Source organism: Olea europaea, chromosome 10 (assembly GCF_002742605.1).
Source record: "Olea europaea var. sylvestris chromosome 10, O_europaea_v1, whole genome shotgun sequence".
Classification (NCBI taxonomy): domain Eukaryota; kingdom Viridiplantae; phylum Streptophyta; class Magnoliopsida; order Lamiales; family Oleaceae; genus Olea; species Olea europaea.
In genome coordinates this window covers 33,549,462-33,569,994 of record NC_036246.1, presented here as the reverse complement: position 1 = coordinate 33,569,994, position 20,533 = coordinate 33,549,462, and the positions used below count along the sequence as shown (strand labels likewise).

The 20,533-nt window shown below is 31.0% G+C and overlaps 1 protein-coding gene across 1 annotated transcript; it reads left to right on the top strand.

The window, feature by feature from the left end:
* The first annotated feature begins 6,156 nt into the window (after positions 1-6,156).
* On the top strand, positions 6,157-20,050 carry LOC111401910 (putative cyclic nucleotide-gated ion channel 8). Its single transcript, XM_023029886.1, has 8 exons — positions 6,157-6,268; positions 7,011-7,160; positions 8,196-8,784; positions 9,158-9,370; positions 10,729-11,036; positions 11,699-11,810; positions 18,170-18,406; positions 18,924-20,050. Exons 2-8 carry the CDS (start codon positions 7,102-7,104, stop codon positions 19,602-19,604), a joined length of 2,199 nt encoding a protein of 732 aa, XP_022885654.1. The 5' UTR covers positions 6,157-6,268; positions 7,011-7,101; the 3' UTR covers positions 19,605-20,050.
* The last annotated feature ends 483 nt before the right edge of the window (positions 20,051-20,533 follow it).

Genomic DNA, 20,533 nt, shown 5'->3' with positions numbered 1-20,533 from the left:
CCTTCAATATAATTTCTCTGAATCACAACATACTAACTCAAAATGCAATGAATTTCTCAGAACATTATATTGTGATCAGAAGAATGAACAACAAGGTGCAAGGAAAATTACTTGTTCGTCGATGCAAGTGACAAATGTGATTGGAAAATTGTTTGCTTGAATAGGTCGTTCGCGATGAAGTTGCTCAAGATGATGGTAGCGTTTGAAATGGAAGAATAATTACATACAAATTTCATCTCATTTAGATGAAGAAGATACAAAAGTAAAGCTGTTAAAATGGAAATAAAGAAGAAACAATGGTTTGTTAGAAATGTTTCTACGTTCTAGAGAAAAGAGATGGATTTGGGAAAGGGAAGCGGAAATTTTCTTTGTTGAATGAATGAGGGTAATTCAGGTAGTTTGTTAATATTAATTTAAAATATTTATTTTAAAACTTTTATTCTAGTCAAAGGCTATATTTGCAAATTATATCATGAGATAGGTTATTTGACCCAATTTCCACATAATTTTATAGAATATGTGTTGAAAATGAGTCTTCAAAAATGATTTTTGGAAAAAAATGGAGGGTCAAACATATGCTTATAAATGATTTATAACTTATCTAAACACTCGAACTTTCTTAAATAGTGAATTTGGAGACTGTTCATTGTTTGATATCATCATATTATATTGAATTCCTATAAAATGTGGTCATGCCCAATGCACAACCATATCTTAAATAAATATTCTCACGTTGCCTGTGATTTACATTGTATCTGGCCCATTAACTTATTAAACTTTTCAAAATTGTATGGCTCTGCCACTTTCTTTAACAATTAAAAGATCCAGGGAACTGGTACCTAATCTTCAAGTTTCTATGTAATGGTATATGCAGTAACCTGTATTGAGATAAATATCAATAATACCATTTCTTATACAGTTTCTCGATTAAAAACAAAAGTAAGGTAGTCAATATCTCCCGTTACTTCCCTCGACTTTTTGAATAATCAATTGATCGATTCATCATTCTCGAAATTGACTATGACAAAAATATGTTTTGGAGTTGGGTAAAAAGGAGTTGTGGTCTAAAATTTAGGGGACATTTTTATTAACTTTCCAATAACTTTTTAGAATAAATAGTGGCGACGATTGCAAAATGTATGGATAATAATGAATAGTAATATAAATATAAAATTTGTTTGCATAGTAAAAATTACTAAAATATGCTTCTCAAACAGAAATGGAGGGAGGGGAGGGGAGGGGAGGGGGGACATTCTACGTTGTTTTTAACCTTTATTTTTGTTTTCATAAAGACTAGCCTTTGTCCGTGCAATGTACTGATTGGATTATTTTAAACGTAATGCTAGTATGTTAAATATGTTGAGTTATAGTGTGTCGCCTTCATCATTTGCATTGGTAGATAATAAAATAATCATTTATCATACTCTATTAACATAAATAGATTGCATTATATTAGAATTGATAGTATATAATTGTCTAGCTATTTAGAAATCATATGTATAAATATCAAACCACGATCACTGAATTTTTCATTTTCACACACTTCTGCACTTTTACTTGATTAAAGGCAGTACTATATTATATAATAAAAGAAATTACAGACAAAAATAGAAATAATTTATTATAAAGTTATTAAATTATAAATGAAAATGATTTAAAAATATATTTAATTCAAATTTAATGAATGTCGTTCTATCATAAAGAATGTATAACGATTATTTTATTAAACTAAATGAAACAAATAAAATAAAGGAAAGTTACAAAAATAAAATAAATAATATATAAATATTATTTTCTTAACAAATAAAATAAAGGAAAGTAACAAAAATTAAATATATTATTTTTCTTGATTAAAATTTAAAAAATTAAAATTTTTACGATAAAAGAATTAAAAAGAATTTTATATTGAAACATATACCAACAAAATTATCCCTCCATAAAAAATAAAAATAAAATAAAAAAACTCTCCGTGGACGGAGAGAATCTCTCCTTTCAAAAGGAGATTAAAAGGAATTGACTTTTCATCAAAACAAGAGAACTCTCCTTTTGCACGAAGCAATAACACTTCGTGCATTGAATGAAACCACTCCGTGTGCGGAGTGGTGAATTTTTTTCCTCTTATTTGTAGTAATTTTTTTATTAATAAATAATTACAAAAAAAATTATTCTATCTAGAATGTAAAAAGTTACTTATAAGTAAAAAAAGCACTTTGAGTTATTTAAAAGTAATAAAAACTTATAATTATAAAAGTTACTTATAGGTAAAAAAAATATTAATTATTCATTCTCTTATAATTACAAAAGCTACTTATAAGTAAAAAAAATATGAACTTCAAATTTTTTAAATATAAATATTTAGATGTATTTAGTTTTTTAGATTAAATATTAATAAAAAGATTACGCTATCTAAAATGTAAAAAGTTACTTATAAGTAAAAAAATCACTTTAAATTATTTAAAATTAATAAAAAAATCTATAATTTTAAAAGCTGCTTATAGATAAAAAAAATATTAATTTCAACATTTTTAAGTAAATTTAGATATATTTAATATTAAATATTACTAAAAAATTATTATAAAAAAAAAAGAATCTTCTTCATGCACGGAGTAATAATCACTCCGTGCACGGAGTTAAAAAAATAAAAAATTATTTAATGTAATTTTTTATTAATATTTAATTTTAAAAATATTAAATATATCTAAATATTTACTTAAAAATGTTGAGGTTAATATTTTTTTTTATCTATAAGTACCTTTTACAATTATTTATTACTTTTAAATAATTTGAAGTTATTCTTTTACTTATAAGTAACTTTTTACATTCTAGATGATATATTCTTTTTATTAATATTTAAAATTTAAAAAACTAAATATATGTAAATATTTATACTTAAAAAACTAAATATATATATAAATATTTATACTTAAAAAAATTTAAGTTAATATTTTTTACTTATAAGTAGTTTTTACAATAATAAGTTTGTTTTACTTTTAAATAACTTGAAGTGAATTGTTTAGTTATAAATAACTTTTTACATTTTAGAAATAAAGAATAACTATTATGTAAAAAATTACTTAAAAAATATTATTACTAATAAAATTATAGGATATGATCGATAGTTGATAGCGTGATAAAAAGAAGAAAGAGTACTGTGTGCCAGATTCAAATCATGTAAGTTGCAGGTAAAATATAAAACAACGTTATTTTTGTTCCACCAATTAAAAAAAAAGCTACAATATGACAAAATATTATTAAAAAAAAATATTATTACTAATAAAATTATAGAATATGTTTGATAGTTGATAACGTGAGAAAATTGAGAAAATGAATTGTGTGTTAGATTTAAAGGACCAAACCAGTTTTAAACCTGTTCAATGTAAAAACCAATGTGACAAAAATGAACCGTTCAGCTTTGAATTTGACACACAATACTGTTTCTCCATTTTCTCACGCTATCAACTATCAACCATATCCTATAATTTTATTAGAAGAAATATTTTTTTAAATAATATTTTGTCACACTGTAGCTTTTTTTTTTAATTGGTGGAGCAGAAACGACGTCATTTTCTATTTTACCTGCAGCTTACATGCTTTGAATCTGACACACAACACTCTTTCTCCATTTTCTCACGCCATCAACTATCGACCACATCTTATAATTTTATTAGTAATAACATTTTTTTAAATAAATTTTTACATAAAAGTTATTTTTTATTTCTAAAATGTAAAAAATTACTTATATCTAAAAAGATCACTTCAAGTTATTTAAAAGTAAAACAAACTTAAAATTGTAAAATCTACTTATAAGTGAAAAAATATTAAATTAATTTTTTTAAGTATAAATATTTAGATTTATTTAGTTTTTTAAATTAAATATTAATAAAAATATTACACTATCTAGAATGTAAATGATACTTCTAAGTAAAAAAAAAACACTTCAAGCTATTTAAAAGTAATAAAAAACTTATAATAGTAAATGCTAATTATAGGTAAAAAAATATTAATCCCTCATTCTCTTATAATTGCAAAAGCTTCTTATAGGTAAAAAAATATTAACTTAAAATTTTTTGAATATAAATATTTGGATGTATTTAATTTTTTAAATTAAATGTAAATAAAAAGATTACACTATCTAGAATTTATAACTTTACTTATAAATAAAAAAATCACTTCAAGTTATTTAAAAGTAATACAAAAACTTATAATTGTAAAAGCTACTTATTGATAAAAAAAAAATATTAACTTCAACATTTTTAAGTAAATATTTAGATATATTTACATTTTTAAAATTAAATATTAATAAAAAATTACTATAATTTAAAAAAAAAAACATATGTATTTCACTCCATGCATTTGCTTAAATGTCTCCAAGCAAATGCATGAAGTGATGACCACTCCATGCATGGAGTTAGCTGGCTTTTTATTTTTATTTTTTTTAAATTATAATAATTTTTATTAATATTTAATTTAAAAAATTAAATATATCTAAATATTTACTTAAAAATGTAAAATTTAACATTTTTTTTATATCTATAATTAGCTTTTACAATTATAAGTTTTTGTTATTACATTTAAATAACTTGAAGTGTTTTTTTTTTTTTAACTTATAAGAAACATTTTACATTCTAGATAGTGCAATCTTTTTATTAATATTTTATTTAAAAACTAAATATATCTAAATATTTATATTTAAAAAATTTGAAGTTAATATTTTTTTACTTATAAGTAACTTTTGAAATTATAAGTTTATTTTACTTTTAAATAACTTGAAGTGATCTTTTTAATTATAAGTAACTTTTTACATTTTAGAAATAAAGAAATAACTTTTATGTAAAAATATATTATCATTAATAAAATGAACAGTAAATTTCACATTCTTTCTTTTAGGATATGGAGGGATTTTTTTAAAATTAAATATTTATTAATAAAAAATTACTATAAATAAATTTTTTTAAAAAAATTATCACCACTCTGTGCACGGAGTGTAATCACTCCATGCACGGAGTGTTATGACTCTGTGCAAAAGGAAAGTTCTTTCCTTTTGAAAGTAGAGATTCTCTTCGTCAACGGAGAGATTTTTGTTTTTTTTTAAATTTAATTTTTTCAATTTTAATTAACTAAATAATATTTATGTATTATTTATTTAATTTTTGTAACTTTATTTAATTTTATTTGTTTAATTTGGTTTCATAAAATAATCTTTATACATTCCTTATGATATAAAGACATTCGTTAAATTTGAATTAAATAATATTTATTTTTTCTTTAAATAATTTTAATTTTATTTAGAAACTTTATAATAAATTTTTTTATCTACAATTTTTTTAAAATATCTTTATATTTAATTTCATTTCATTATTATATAATATATGGTATTGCTTTTAATCAAGTGAAGTAATGTGTGAAAATGGAGAAATATTGTAGTGGAGGTGACATCACAGTGAAACGACGTGTGAAAATGGTAAAATAGCGTGTGAAAATAATGCTACAGCGTCATTTAATAGAATAATTTATTGTTACCAAACCTATTTCAAACCAGTCTCGTGTGAAAATCTATGTGAAAAAAATGAACAGTAAACCTCACATTTTCTCTTTTAAGATAAGAAGGGATTAAGTTGTAGGAAAACTTGGAGGTCTCCATGGCCTACGGCCAACGCCCTGTCCACCCTATTTTTTGATTTCTTGACGAACTAGAAAATTTCCTTCCAATTCAATGTGAGAAGATACATTTTGCTATTCCTACTATTCAATTATGTTGCACAACTATCCTTATTCTAAATAGAAACTTAGGATGACAGTGGACTGGGGCAACTATTTTTGCTCTTATTTTCTTATTAGTTGATAAATTCCACTAGGTTTGATGTAGGACGTGATAGAAACTAATAGGATATTTTGCCATCCTTATAACAATCATTTTACACTCCAAGCTCAAATTTAAGTGGAATACACGTTAACGTATAATTGAACAGTTTCAAAAATTAAAACAAAAATATTCAATAATTTTTAGACGCTGATGTCTTTCGCTTCATTCCGCGGCTTTATTTTCTTTAAATGTAACTATCCCTTAAAATGCGTTTCAATCCCCGGAGTTGCTTCTGTCTACTGGCGCGAAAATCTCCCACGCCAAACCAGCCCCCCTTCTCTTTCTCACACAGAAACGCGCTCTCATCCCAAAAAAGACAAAAAGAAAAAAAAGAAAGATTCAAGAAATCTTGATTATTCAAATGAGTGTAAAGCGGAACCAGAATTGATGAATTTTATAATCATTGTACGTATATCATAATTATCATTTTCATTCTAATTCCACGACATGCAATCAAAATTCAAATTGATTTGATTCATCGCAAATTTTGTTCTCCGTCTTCTATCCTCCAATTTAATTCAATGTAATAATCTATATGGTACTTATTGATTTTTATTTTTTTGAGATAGATATGCATTTATTAAACGCAAGATAGCATTGAAATTCTCAATTTCATAGTGTAGAGGCTTTGGGTGATTAAACTTATTTCATCAAGCTCACATGCATAACACGAAGGATATCTTGCTAATTGCTAAAATACATTATTTATACAATCTGAATTAGTGTACAATTTCGGTATGAAGCTATTTGTTTTTCTGCATATGCAACACTTTGGACGATTTTTTCTTTTTCTCTTCTTCAATTTTTTTATTTTTATTTTATTTTATTTTATTTTTTCCTCTTTGGGTTCAATACTATTGTTTGTTAAGAAAGTTGCGAGTTCTCTTCGTATACATATATTTTGGGAGGCGAAAACACGTACAGAAAGGGAGAAGAATATGTCTTTTTGATATTGTGATAGACAAGACCAATCAATTCCCAGTTCTAATGAAAATATGTACTACTTGATTTTCTTTCCCGGTTTTAGCCGGATGGCTAATTGGAGAACTTGCAGCTTTATATCGCACATTGCGCAAATTGTTTGCATTTAATCACAATTTATGGATTTTTATTAATCTGATATACTTTTTCTCAACTTGTATTACAGGTTTCATATATGCCGTTTCATGCTTTTGGGTGCCAGTTGAAGATAGTGTGAGATTTTCTACCTTAATGTTCTATGCCACTGATCTTACAAAATGTTCAGTTCTGGTTTCAAGACACAATTTATAGGCGGTCAGAAAGAGAAATTTGTAAGGTATGTAGAGTCACCTTGTTTATACGAACTCCTATTTTTCTCGTTTTATATAATTTGTTTTGTCACCATTCTGACTGTGTTTATTGTTGGAAGTTCTTTTGTGTTCATTATATCTTACTTAAATAATCTGAGTTTAGTAAGCAAGCTGTAAAACTGAAATTGAGTCTGGCTATGGAACTATCATTGATCTGATACAATGAGAAACTAGTGGCTCTAACAAGTAAACTTTGACATTTTCACTTGGGATTTCTATCTTTTGAAAAATGTAATTTGTTTAATGCAAACACTATGAATTATGTGGTCATAGAAACCTGTACACATTTTTTTTTCCTGTCCACTAAGAAAGGAAGAGTTAAACCTTGTGTATTGGGATATGCGAAGTTCATAAATGGATGCGTCCCCATTCTGATTCAGTCTATTAGACAAATTTCTGCTTAACTTTTCGTTTACCAGTTCAACTCTTAGATAATTCCCTCTAGCTACATTATTGACTTCTAGTTAGGGATTAATTACCCATGCATTCCAATGAAAAATGATGTTCATTGGGAGAATTTCAAATGATACTCTCGCCAGCCATCAGCTTTTGCTTGGGCGAGTTTTTTTCTTCAGATTTACGGCTGCAATAATATGAGGTTGGAGTTGTGCTGGCATTTATGGTATTATGACAAATGCCAAATTTCAGTTTTACCATAATTTTAAGGTTGAAATGTGTGTAACTGTATTTTTGGAAATTTCCATATTGACTTCAATCTCCTCGAGCATTCATCTGATAAAATTATACGCACAAAGACGTTTAAGTGTTGGCGTAATTTATGCCAACAAATTGCAGCATTCAGCTTACTTTATTCCATTAATATTGACATATAATGGATATGCTTGCCACTTTGATTGCTATCCTTCTAATTTGGTCTCAATCTATTGATTGATAAATTATGAAAGTATGAGCTCTTTTCAACTTATTGTACATTCTTTTCATGACATCAAGTTTTTGTAAGTTGATGTCTAGTTGTATCCTGGCCCTCGTTTGTATTATAGGTTGGAAGATTTGGACTCAAGGTACTCATTTCAATCTGATATGGCTGCAAAGAACAGATGTGGATTTAGTTTAGAGGGACTGACAGCTCCTGGCCGTTCTAATAATAACAGTGCATCGAAGTCATTTAAAGTAGGAATCCAAAGAGGATCTGAAGGACTCCTAACCTTTGGCCGATCACTAAGATCTGGAGTCACAAGGGCAGTATTCCCTGAGGATCTCAAAGTTTCCGAGAAGAAGATATTTGATCCTCAAGACAAGTCCCTCCTGTTTTGGAATAGGCTTTTGGTCATATCCTGTATTATTGCGGTATCTGTAGATCCATTATTTCTTTATCTTCCTATTTTCAGGAGTGATGAAATGTGCCTTCATATAGATGAAAGTTTGGCATACACTACCACAACTCTGAGGACAATAATTGATGCCTTTTACCTCATTCGTATGGTTCTCCAATTCCGAACAGCTTATATCGCCCCGTCATCTCGAGTGTTTGGGCGAGGTGAACTTGTAATAGATCCCACACAAATTGCAAGCAGATATCTCCATCGTTATTTTATTGTGGATTTTCTCTCAGTGCTACCTCTACCTCAGGTATGAAGTGTGCTGAGAAATCATAAAAATTAACAGTGTAAAGTAGATGCACTTATTACTTCTGTGCTGTGTTAGTGATGCTGTTGTAGGTTTATCTACATTCAGAATTTTTAGCTGACATGGTAATTAGATGTCCATGATCAGGTAGACATTTATTCCAGTCAAAAACATAGTGAAACTATGAATTGAGAGGATAGCTTAAAAGGTCTATTCCATATTTCAATTATAGAAGACAAAGGAAATAACATAACTGTGCACTTGGAAGCAATTTATGCCGATAATAGAAATCTTTCCACTGCTTTATTTCCTCACTCAATGTAGAAGTACGAATTGTGTTTTTTGTGACAAGTTTCCAATTTCTTATCATTTGCAGATCGTGGTATGGAGATTTCTTCACAGAGCAAAAGGCTCAGATGTATTGGGAACAAAACAAGCATTAGTGATCATTGTATTCATCCAATATATTCCCAGGTTCGTGCGATTTATACCTCTAACTTCGGAGTTGAAGAAGACTGCAGGAGTCTTTGCAGAAACTGCATGGGCTGGTGCCGCATACTATTTATTGTGGTTTCTACTTGCGAGTCATGTAAGTATTTTAGAGAGTCTGTCAGGATGTTCATTATTTATAACACAGTTTAGTTACTTGGCTGGATTATTCGTGTCAAAGCTGTTTTTTGAGGAGACTTATCATTCTCTGCTCGAATCTCTTCAATGTTTCTTCTGTTCTAGTTTAAATTACTCCCCTTGAACTTGTCTTTTAGATCAATTTGACTATACTGAAAGTACTTCTATTTATTTACTTACTCTCGGGAAATGAAATTTGAAAGCTAGTGAACTAAAAGATATATGTTACTAGCCGAAACACAAAATGTTGCCGAGATAGAAGCTGAATTGACCATAAGGGCGAACTCTGGCAGATATCATGGGACATATAGTAGGCATTAACTGGATATCATCAAGTATAGAATATTATCAGTGTCCAAGGCAAATTCTTTATATGGTAATATTTGACCACATTAAAATTAAAAATAAATAAATTGTTTTATCTTGGTATAGCAGTGACCCTTTTGGCATTATTTTGCAGAAATCCTCCATCAGTTTATCCAGATTAAACTGCTTGTTACATGATTAACATGTTGTCTTTGCTGATATAATACAATTATTCTGTACTGATTTACACTTAACCTTGAACTGTATTAAAGATTTGTATTAGTTTTTTGTCACAATTTTGTGATTACCCAAGGAGTTATTATTTTTAAAATGGCAAAAACTCGTGATGAATAAACTGCGATGCCTTTGAAAACTGAAAATGCTAATTACAGAATGATCAACACTTGTTGCATGTACATGCTGGTGGAGTAAGTATTGTACATCTATTTTGGTGTCATATATCTCAGCATTATTATTATTATTTTTAAATATTGCCAGCATTATATTACTGTTGGAGGAGATGCAATTCTCAATCTGACAGAAAACCTCTTTAAGAAGTAAATATTTCCAGCATTATATTACTCTTGGAGGAGTTGCAATTCTCAATCTGACAGAAAAACTTTTTTAGAAGTAAACTGCAATTGGCTTTCAGATTGAAAATGTTAATCACAAAATGACCAGTACTGCTTGTCACATACATTTATGCTGGATATTTTAGGTTGGAATGATCAGAACTTTCTGAGATTGCATTGCTTTTTCTGATTGAGGATATTAGAGTAAAATGTACCTCTCTTTCTCTCACTTCAAATTAATTAACTGTAATTTTCCACCCAAAAACAAGATTAATTTGAGGCAGACCAACAAGCATCTGTGCAGCTTTTTAATTTTTTCTCCTGATTAAAGTTGCTTGATATTCCTCCTGTAACAAGTGGTTGAGCATAACAAACTTGAAGACCTATCTACCATAATAATTTATGCATTTATAAAGCTCACATGGTGCCGATGACATAACAGATATGTGGGGCCTTCTGGTATCTATTAGCTGTGGAACGAAAAGATGCATGCTGGGAGAAAGCTTGTGTAGAAAGTGAAAAGTGTAATATAAACTTTTTGTATTGTGCTCGAGAGGGATTTTCAAGTATGGCAGAATGGAGAAACATCAGTCGGACTGTTCTTGACCCAAAGTGTGCTGTTAATGATGATGGTACCCCATCATTTAAGTATGGCATATATGCACAAGCTCTATCATCTGGTATTCTTGAATCTCAGAACTTTGTCTCAAAATACTTCTATTGTTTGTGGTGGGGCCTACAGAATTTGAGGTATCATTTTTTATTCTTTAAGTCTAGTTTCTTTAATGTCATTTTACTGTTATGGCGCAATGGATTCCTTTTCTATAGTTTTCTGTCAACTTGTTGCTGAATAGATAGGGTAACCACCTTGGAACTGGTTATTATAAAATTCTAAGTGACTTTGACTTGTACGCAGTGTAGTCAAAATTCTTTGGTAAGCATTTGCAACTGTTTTTGTAATAATTGTCCCCTTGCACTGTGTAACAAACTGGAAGTATTATGGTTTATACATCCATTGGATTGGGAGACAGCTTTGGGTCCACTATGGTTATATCTCAATAGTAAGCCTAATAAACAGAAGTACATGTTAGAAGAGCATCCGAGTACATTTCTTACAATTACTGAATTTCCTGGACGAGTTGTTGAGCACTTATATCCTTCATCTCCAATGGATACCGCACAGATATGCTGATTATCATCTTAGTATTTATGTCTGAAAGACATTTGTTGGCATGCTTGTATGTTGATGTCTCAAATTCAAAATAAAGTAGTGAACAAATGCAAGAATGATGGATTGAAAAATCACACCTGTTCAAAATAGAGTTATTCGGTGGCTATAGACAAGCATGGTTCTGCGAGTCAATACTGGCAATGGGTTTGCAAGCACTTATCTATGATTTCATTTTCTGCAGTACACTTGGTCAGGGACTTGTAACCAGTACTTACCCTGGAGAGGTTCTGTTTTCTATCGCAGTTGCCATTTTTGGTCTCCTCCTCTTTGCTCTTCTCATTGGTAACATGCAGGTCAGTACAATATCTTTTCAGGGGCATAGTTAATATTGCTTTATTCTGATCGGAACTTTTTCTGTCAACTATCAGCTGATTGTAGTGAAGTAAATTAATTTAGCATTTCTATTTTGAGTTGGCTTGGTTCAGTTTGGCAATTATGCAATGTAAATTCTCAAATGGTAGTGAATGGTAACTGCCCTGTTGATAGAATTTGCATAATACCCTCAATGGATAGAGTGTTGGATGATAGAGTTGAAGAAAATATTTAAATGACATACATGTGAATGTAACTAATTGTTTAAGATTTTAGATCAAGTGGTTGAATATAGTATCAAAGCAAGCAAATGTCTCGAGTTCAAGTCTCATGATCACCCATTTAAATGAACTGTTCATTTGGTAGGCTTCAATGATATTAAAAATCCCACTTTACATGTGAGGGGATGTATTGAAGATACTATTTAAATGATATATATGTGACCCTATCTAACAGTTTAAGCTTTTTAATCAGTTGGTTCAACATATTCTTTTCATGGTTTCTTGTTGTTCAAAGCCTTTGTTCTTTTGAGGTCTATCCGATATTTACTACGGGCATAGAGAGATCTTGTATAATTAAGAGTTAATCTTCTTGTTTTCATTAATTACATTCTACATCTTCATGGGGGAACATTCCCGAATATTCTATTCTGCTTCTTTCTATATGATAATGGAATAGGCTTTAACCAACAAGATAATGAAGAGATTGAAAGAATAAAGGGATATTAGAGGACGAAGTAAACACTAGAGATTTAGATCCTTGGACATAACTCTCAACAACAGGAATTTTTGAGACTAAAGAATAAAATTCTTTAGTTGTTATATGTGCTGGGACAATCAGGCCTATTTATACTTCACCACTTCACATCTCCAAATCATATTATAACGTGGAAAGCTTAAATAACTCGAAAAAAAGTCTGAAACCTACTATCACTAAGAAGCTCAAATTACTAAGAAAAACTCTAAAAGCCTACTATAATTAGGAAAGCTTAAATCACTAAGAAAATAATCCTAATTCTAGTTTTAAATCTGTAAGAAATATTAACTTAGGGTCCACGTAGATTCTAATCCCTAACCAATTATAATTCAAGTCTAACAAGAATAAGAATATTAGTCCAGAACGGATTTGGAAAAAATGAACCTTTGTGCCTGCAACATTTCCTCAGCGCTAAAGAGAAGAACTCAACTCCACCGAAAAGACTTGGATCTATCATGCATAGATCAAAGATCAACTTGCTTAAGCTTTTCTTCAGATATCTAATTGCTTCTTGGAAAAGGTTTGCGCAACCATTTCACTACCTTGCTTAAATAAGGATCCTCTTGATAGTGATTCATAAACTCCTCAAATCATATCACTTAAGCATGCATTTTAGTCAGCAAGAAAGACATATAAACGATGTAAACAATGAAATTTAGACAGAACAAACTGTGTAAGGAATAAAATTTCATATGTTGAACAACATTGCTTGCGTCTGAAATTTTTCACTCCAGAAAGATGCAGGTCTTCCTTCCTAACTTAAACAACTCCTATCCTCCCATGTGATGTGTCATACACTACAATAAAGAGTTATATAAATGGGGCCAAACTAGAATTGGCACTTGTTTCATGGCTGTCGTGATTTATTTAGAGGGTCTTTCTGCTTCTTTCGTCCAATAAAGGTCTCTCCTTTCAAGTACTCAGCGATGGGACTCTTATTGCACTAAAATTCTGGATACAACTCCATAGAATGAAGCTAATCTGTGGAAGCTATTAACTTCTCTAAAATACTTTGGTGTAGCCATTTTAGCGATTGCTTTGATATTTTTAGGATTTGACTTAATCCTTAAGTTGAAACAAGGAAATCCCAAATACCACTTCTTTAATTTAAGGGATTCACACCTCAGAAGGTGCAATAAGCGTCCATGTGTTGGATATTGTACCAAACTTCATCTTTGTAAGCATCACCACATCAATTTGAACAAAACACCTTTTAATAACGAGAACATCAATTCAAGAATCCTGCAAGGATGAGGATGCTTTTTTATGGGAAACTTGAAAAATTCTATGTTATTTTCCATACTTCCATTTTTAATGATTAAACCACACAGGCCACCTCCAATCTTCCTATACCTCTACTTTAGAAAACGTCAATGTTCACCAAATCACCAAGCTTTCTCCTTTGCAAAGAAAACATATTAATTTCATCCTCTTCCTTTTGGTCCAACTTTCTTTTGATAGGTAAAGTCTCACCTTATCTATTTAGTCAACTTATTTCATCTTCTTCATCAACATATTTATCATAAATAGGTTCTACACATTTTGAATACATAATTTCAACCTCTTTTGAGTTATTTGATGGCGAGGACGTGTAAGAATTGTAACCCATCTCAGAAAGATTGTAAGAGCTACTTCTAGACATTTTCATGGGTCCATAATATAAATTCCTTTACATTTTCACGCTTATTTGATCCTCCAATTTGGCATGTTCCTTGTAGATGTGGTTAGAGTAGGTTTTTGTGCACAAACAATGGTGTACTCCGTGTCAGATGTCAGGGGTTTGAGTTTTCATATCTTCAACTCATGAACTTAGCCGATACAAAGCTATATGATAGCATCCAATTTTTCTTAATTGGCAATTCAGTCCATGATTTATCATTCATGGACTTTGATAAGACTCATCCATTCTACTAGTTAAGAGATAACCCCATAGGTTACAATAAGGTGCCTAGCTTCGCATTGACCCCCTTTTCTTCTGCTTTTAAAGTATAATGATATGCATTTCTCAAGCTTAGAAAGGTGATTGGATTTTTTTTTTTATCTCATGAACTACCCGAGGTTTCCTTTACATCACTTCCTTTAACTCGCTCAAGTAATACTCATTTCATCACGTAGGGTAATTCTCAATCCCAACAAGTTGTGAGAACAGCGAGTTTTTCATTTGTTTCATAGAGGGCAAGTCGAACTTATAAGTTATAGACGTTGTAACGACCCAAATTTTAGCAATTTAAAATCGTTACTAAAACTTTTATTCCATAATTAAATAAATTATTCAAACATTCCATCAGTAAAATAAATAAAACTTATGGGAAACATAATTAATTGATATATGTCTCAAATTCTAAAAAGTAAATTTCACATGGAAAATAAAAACTAAAATAACGATGAAAATAAAAGTCCATAGTCATGTTACTCCGGATTTATTATTTTGAATTCCGTAATTTCTGGCATCATGACTCCATCGCATTGCCTGCCAACCAACGACTCGTACTAATCTGTAAGGAGTAGGGAAAATGGTGGGTAGATGGGAATAATTAGTAGGACACGAAAAAAATCATGTTGCAATCCCGAATAAAAATATTTAAATATGTATCAAAAATATCATACCGTCATCATATTTTTAAAAATTAGTAAGAGCTCATTAAACATCATATTTTTGGCACCGGATGGCCATGACATACATATCATATCTTTAAACTTTCATAAGCATAATAATTCAACAACAAAAAATAAATAGTTTAAATGGGATAAAAACAACAGAACCTCGTTATCCTACCTTGTTAGACCAATTAAGAACTTGTTTATGAGTGATTTTGAGAATTGATTTTTTGACCGTTAAGAGAAAAGTGAGGTCCAGAAGTCAAATATAATGACTGGAATAATGAAATAACGGTTAAAAAAATCAATTTTTTGGGCAAAAAAATCACTCCCAAACAGACTGTAAATTTGAAAGGCAAAAATTGAATTCACGTTCCAATCTCTATTTTCTACTTATTAGCCATGTGTATGTGTATCTTTATATTCTATTGTGCAAATAATAAACCTCTTGTATGGTATTTAATTTGAAAGAGACAATAAAATTTTGATAAGTTTAAAAGTGTGCAAAGTGACGTGCTTTACAATACAAAAAAAAGTACTACAAATCTTTATTCCAAATAGAAATAATATTTTATCCCAAACAACCCAATATATGGCAACCAATCATATCAACTCTTAAAAAATCAAACTACTAGTCAAAACCACCTTTTTCCCATTTGAACCACACGTGGCCATACTCCCAAATTAGTTATAATATATGTATTTATTTATTATTTATTTACATCCCATTCAATAACCACTTCTATAAACTATAATATATTAGGCAGTGGAGGACGCAGATTTTTGGAGGTAGTGGGGCACAATAAAACTTATAAATAAGTTACTAAAAATAATATATTCGATATCTTATTACACTTGTTCTCTACGCGTTCTAATGTTCCATAATTATATCATTGTCAATACTTTAAACGCAGACTTATGTTTAAAGTACTTTTTATACCTGTTACAAACAACCAATTAAAACAATCAATTCGAGTGAAAAATAATCCCTCTATCAATAAAACATATTTACCAATGAAAACAATCAATTCAATTGTTGTTTGGTAATGAAAAGTGTTGTGCATGTGGCTCATATAGAGTGGAACACAGGCCCTGGATCAAATGGGCCGATGCCGGCTGCACGGGCCTTAAAGTTTTATATGGGCCCATGCTAGAGTTAGTATAAATAATATGTTGTAACCCTATTTTTCATAACTGAATAAAGAAATCTCCGCTTCGCTCTCGTGGACGTAAGCACACCGCTGAATCACGTAAAATTCTTGTGTTGATTTTTGTTTTCATCTCTTTAATATTGCGTATAAAATCCAACAAAAAGATTCTCTTCTTTTTTCATGATTTTGGAGTCTATTAAACCCCCCACCCCCACCCCCCAAAAAAAAAAAAAAAAAAAAAAAAAAAGGATCCCCAAAGCTAGTGGGTGACTTGACCCACTAGGACCCAATGTGAGTCTGCCAATGATATCAGATCTTATTTATCCGATTAAACTTTTTCTCGAGCCTAATACACGTAATTAATTACGAGTTATCCAATGAGTATAATATTGATATATTTATCATTACTATATCAATATTTAAATATTTGACCTAATTAAAATTGAATCTAATATATTTATCAATTTAATCCCCCAACTTTTCAAATTTAAAATATAGTATATAAAATAATTAAATTTTAGTATGTGAAAATTTTCGAGAATTTAGAGATGTTGTGGGTGTACTATTCAACTATATGGTTTAGTTGATGCAAAGTTGCTAACTATATAACCATTTGTATTAAAGCCATCATATATTCCAATTGTCTTCTCAAGTTTGCCTTCTTTGAGTGAGATCATGTGCTATTGCTAATTGCTATTATAATCTGCCGCACATTGGATTTGCACAAGCTGTTATGAAAAGGTTTAAAGTTGTCTCCCAAAACCTTCCTCGAAGCTTCCTTCTGAAAGGTTCAGCATGTCACGGTTCCCTTCTAATTCATTCGTTCTGGCTTCTACGAGATATCTATTCCTGTTTCTTTGGTCTCTTGCATAAGTTGTACTATTTTCCTTCGTATCTCTTGCATATGTTGAGTTTGTATCAGCATAGGTGTTGAATATTTGATCTAAAAGTTTGAGCCGTTAAAGAGGACCACGTGTATATTATTTAATTTTTTTTTTTCAACATACTCCCTCACATGTAAATGGGGAGTTATTTTTCCTATGAAAGTTTGACAAGTACACATTTCATCAAATGGGTGACGGTAAGATTTGAACACAGGACCTTTGTGTGCTATAATACCATGTCGAACTATTTGATCTAAAAATTTGAGCTGTTAAAGAGTGCCACATTTAGATAATTTGAATATGACATCTTGAACAAAATTCTTGATTGTCTCATAATTAGGGTTATTAGCTGCTACTATATCAAAATTGACGACAAAACAAGATTAACAACAAAGATAACAAATAGAGTGAAAAACAAGGTTAATCATGGAGATTGAAGTAGAGACTAGAGACTCAGTGCTTTAACCTTTATCCCAGCAAACCTAAATTTTCTGTAATGAAATTGAAGTTCAATTGTTATTTTTGCTGGAACTGTTACTCTTCAGCCCTAAAATGACTTCAAACCTATTCTGACTGGGGAAGCTTAAATTGCTAGGCAAAATAATGTAACTGGGAATGCTTAAACCGCTTGGATAAGTAATCTTAATTCTAGTTGATAACCTATAGAATACTAATTTAAGGCCCCTCAATGTGATTCCTAACCAACTAAATTAGAGTCTACTATGAAAGAATACTAGTCCTAGAGGGATTTAGAAAAATTAACCATTGCTCCTCGATCACCATCAACCAGTTTCATTTTTCTTCTTCATTTTCTTTTTGGTTAAGTGTTCTAAAACAATATTAATGATACGTTGCGGTAGTAGCCACAAATTGGTCACCCACCAAATATGTAATCTTTCTTCATGCGTCATCATCTTGAGAATATCTTAGAGAACCTTGTTTTTGAAACAGACCTATCTTCAATCCCTCACAGTTCGGCTCGAGGAAATGAGGGTCAAAAGACGCGACTCTGAGCAATGGATGCACCATAGAGTTCTCCCTCCTGAACTGAGGGATAGAGTGAGGCGTTATGATCAATACAAATGGCTAGAAACAAGAGGAGTAGATGAGGAGAGCTTGGTCCAAAGTCTACCAAAAGACCTTAGGAGAGATATTAAGCGGCATCTCTGCTTAAATTTGGTCAGAAGGGTAAGTGTGATTTTATCATTGAAAATTATATGGTCATAACATTGAGTTAACTGGACTAGTTAATACATGCGTCTTGCAGTTCTGCAATTTTTTTTCTTTAAGAGAACCTAACATCACCAAAATTTGCTTTATGCTTGTCTTGAACCAACAAAGAAATCAAGATCAGGTTGCAGCTTGATTTTTTCTGTATAACAATTTCAAGAGTATGCAGTTACACGAAAATAAATGTTTGTCAAATTGCTTCTTTCATGCAATGTTCTAGCCATCATACATGCTGCATTGGTTTATTTAATCTTTCTATTAGGATCTTGGTAAAAGATAATCTGCCCTTTGATGATTCTCTATTGTTAACAATAAAATTTAACAATTTTTATAATATGTTATATTTCCTGCAATCTATCTTTGCTCATGAACATTGCTGAATGGGTTACCTGGGTAAGTAGTATGTTCCTACACGGATCTTAAATGAAAGATAATCTGCCTGCAATTCTACACGGCTAATAAATATACAACTCAGGTTCCTCTTTTCGCAAATATGGACGATAGATTGCTTGATGCCATTTGTGAACGGCTTAAACCGAGTCTATACACAGAAAGTACATATATAGTTCGGGAAGGCGATCCAGTTGATGAAATGCTCTTTATCATCCGTGGTCGTCTGGAGAGTGTAACAACAGATGGTGGCAGATCTGGTTTTTTCAACCGTGGTTTCCTTAAAGAAGGTGACTTTTGTGGGGAGGAACTCCTCACATGGGCTCTGGATCCTAAAGCCGGTTCCAACTTACCCCCTTCTACCAGGACTGTAAAAGCTTTGACGGAGGTTGAGGCATTTGCTTTGATAGCTGATGAAGTAAAATTCATCACGAGTCAGTTTAGGCGCATTCACAGTCGCCAGGTTCAGCACACGTTTCGTTTCTACTCTCAGCAGTGGAGGACTTGGGCTGCCAGCTTTATTCAAGCTGCATGGCGCCGGTATTCCCGGAGGAAAAATGCAGAACTTCGCCGGAATGAACTCGAAGACGAAGGTACAGACATTGAATCAGTACCTGGTACTTCTTCCAGCTTTGGTGCAACAATGTTGGCGTCAAGATTTGCAGCTAATGCTATGCGAGGAGTTCACAGGCTCCGTAAATCAACTTCTACACGGCTGATGAATTTGCCGAAGCCCCCCGAGCCCGATTTTGAATCTGATGCATAGCTCTTTTCATTAGATGATCGCATGATTATCTGCCAACTTAGTGAAAATTTGAATGTGTTTTACATTTTTATTTTTTAATTTTTTGTTCCTTCTGCTTTCTTTTGTGTAATGTATCTAGCAGTAACACTTGGCACAATTTGCAATAGAAGTATGGCGAAGTCCATGATAAACTTAGAATGTAAATCATTGTATTCATTTGAGCTAAGAGCAGATGAATCACCACGCAACAACGATTTCTTTACTGGTGTCGAGAAATTAAGAAATTTTTGAGGGAGGTCTCCTCAAGACAAGCATGAAAGGACAAAGAGATGGCTCTTGTAATTGGTGGTGCATCCCAAGTTGCTTCCCCTCTCACTCTTGGTCTCCGTTTGGCAAAATTTATAAATTATGTTGTAAATCGTCAAACTTCAATTTCAATCACACGTTTCGGTAGATCTACAAATACTGTTCATTTATTCATTACTCAAGTATTTATAAATTAAATCATTTGTAGAATTCTTCCATGTCAGAGACTTATTGATTCTGCTTATGGTTAGGGTTACATCATTAGTGTCTGAAAATTATATGTTTGGTTAGGATGGGGCAGTTTCAATTTATAATGTACCTAAGAATGAGAAACCTCCATCCACAATCCTTTCATGTCCATGTAAATGAGCAGATTGGTCACTGATGCTACAAAAAATCTACAAAAAATCTGCACCTACTGATTTCCCGAGCTTGACGATTGTAAATGAGCACAATTGTAGTCTTCCGATACCTAAAACAAAGGCAACGATGTGTGTTCTTGTCGCCTCTCCGATGCTTAAGTCAGGGACTTTATGAGAGAATGTATAATGAAATTGTATGTAAAAAAGTACCTGAAGAATGATTCAAACCTTTGTATTTATAGAAGGAGATGGTGCTCTCCTAGTAGGATTGAACTAGCTGGG

What these genes read in the sequence shown, in the direction of transcription:
- LOC111401910 (XM_023029886.1), top strand. Translation starts at nt 7,102, where the DNA reads ATGTTCAGTTCTGGTTTCAAGACACAATTTATAGGCGGTCAGAAAGAG. An exon ending in CAGAAAGAGAAATTTGTAAG is followed by an intron (nt 7,161 to 8,195) that starts GTATGTAGAGTC and finishes TTTGTATTATAG; the next exon opens with GTTGGAAGATTTGGACTCAA. An exon ending in TTCTCATTGGTAACATGCAG is followed by an intron (nt 11,811 to 18,169) that starts GTCAGTACAATA and finishes TTTTTGAAACAG; the next exon opens with ACCTATCTTCAATCCCTCAC.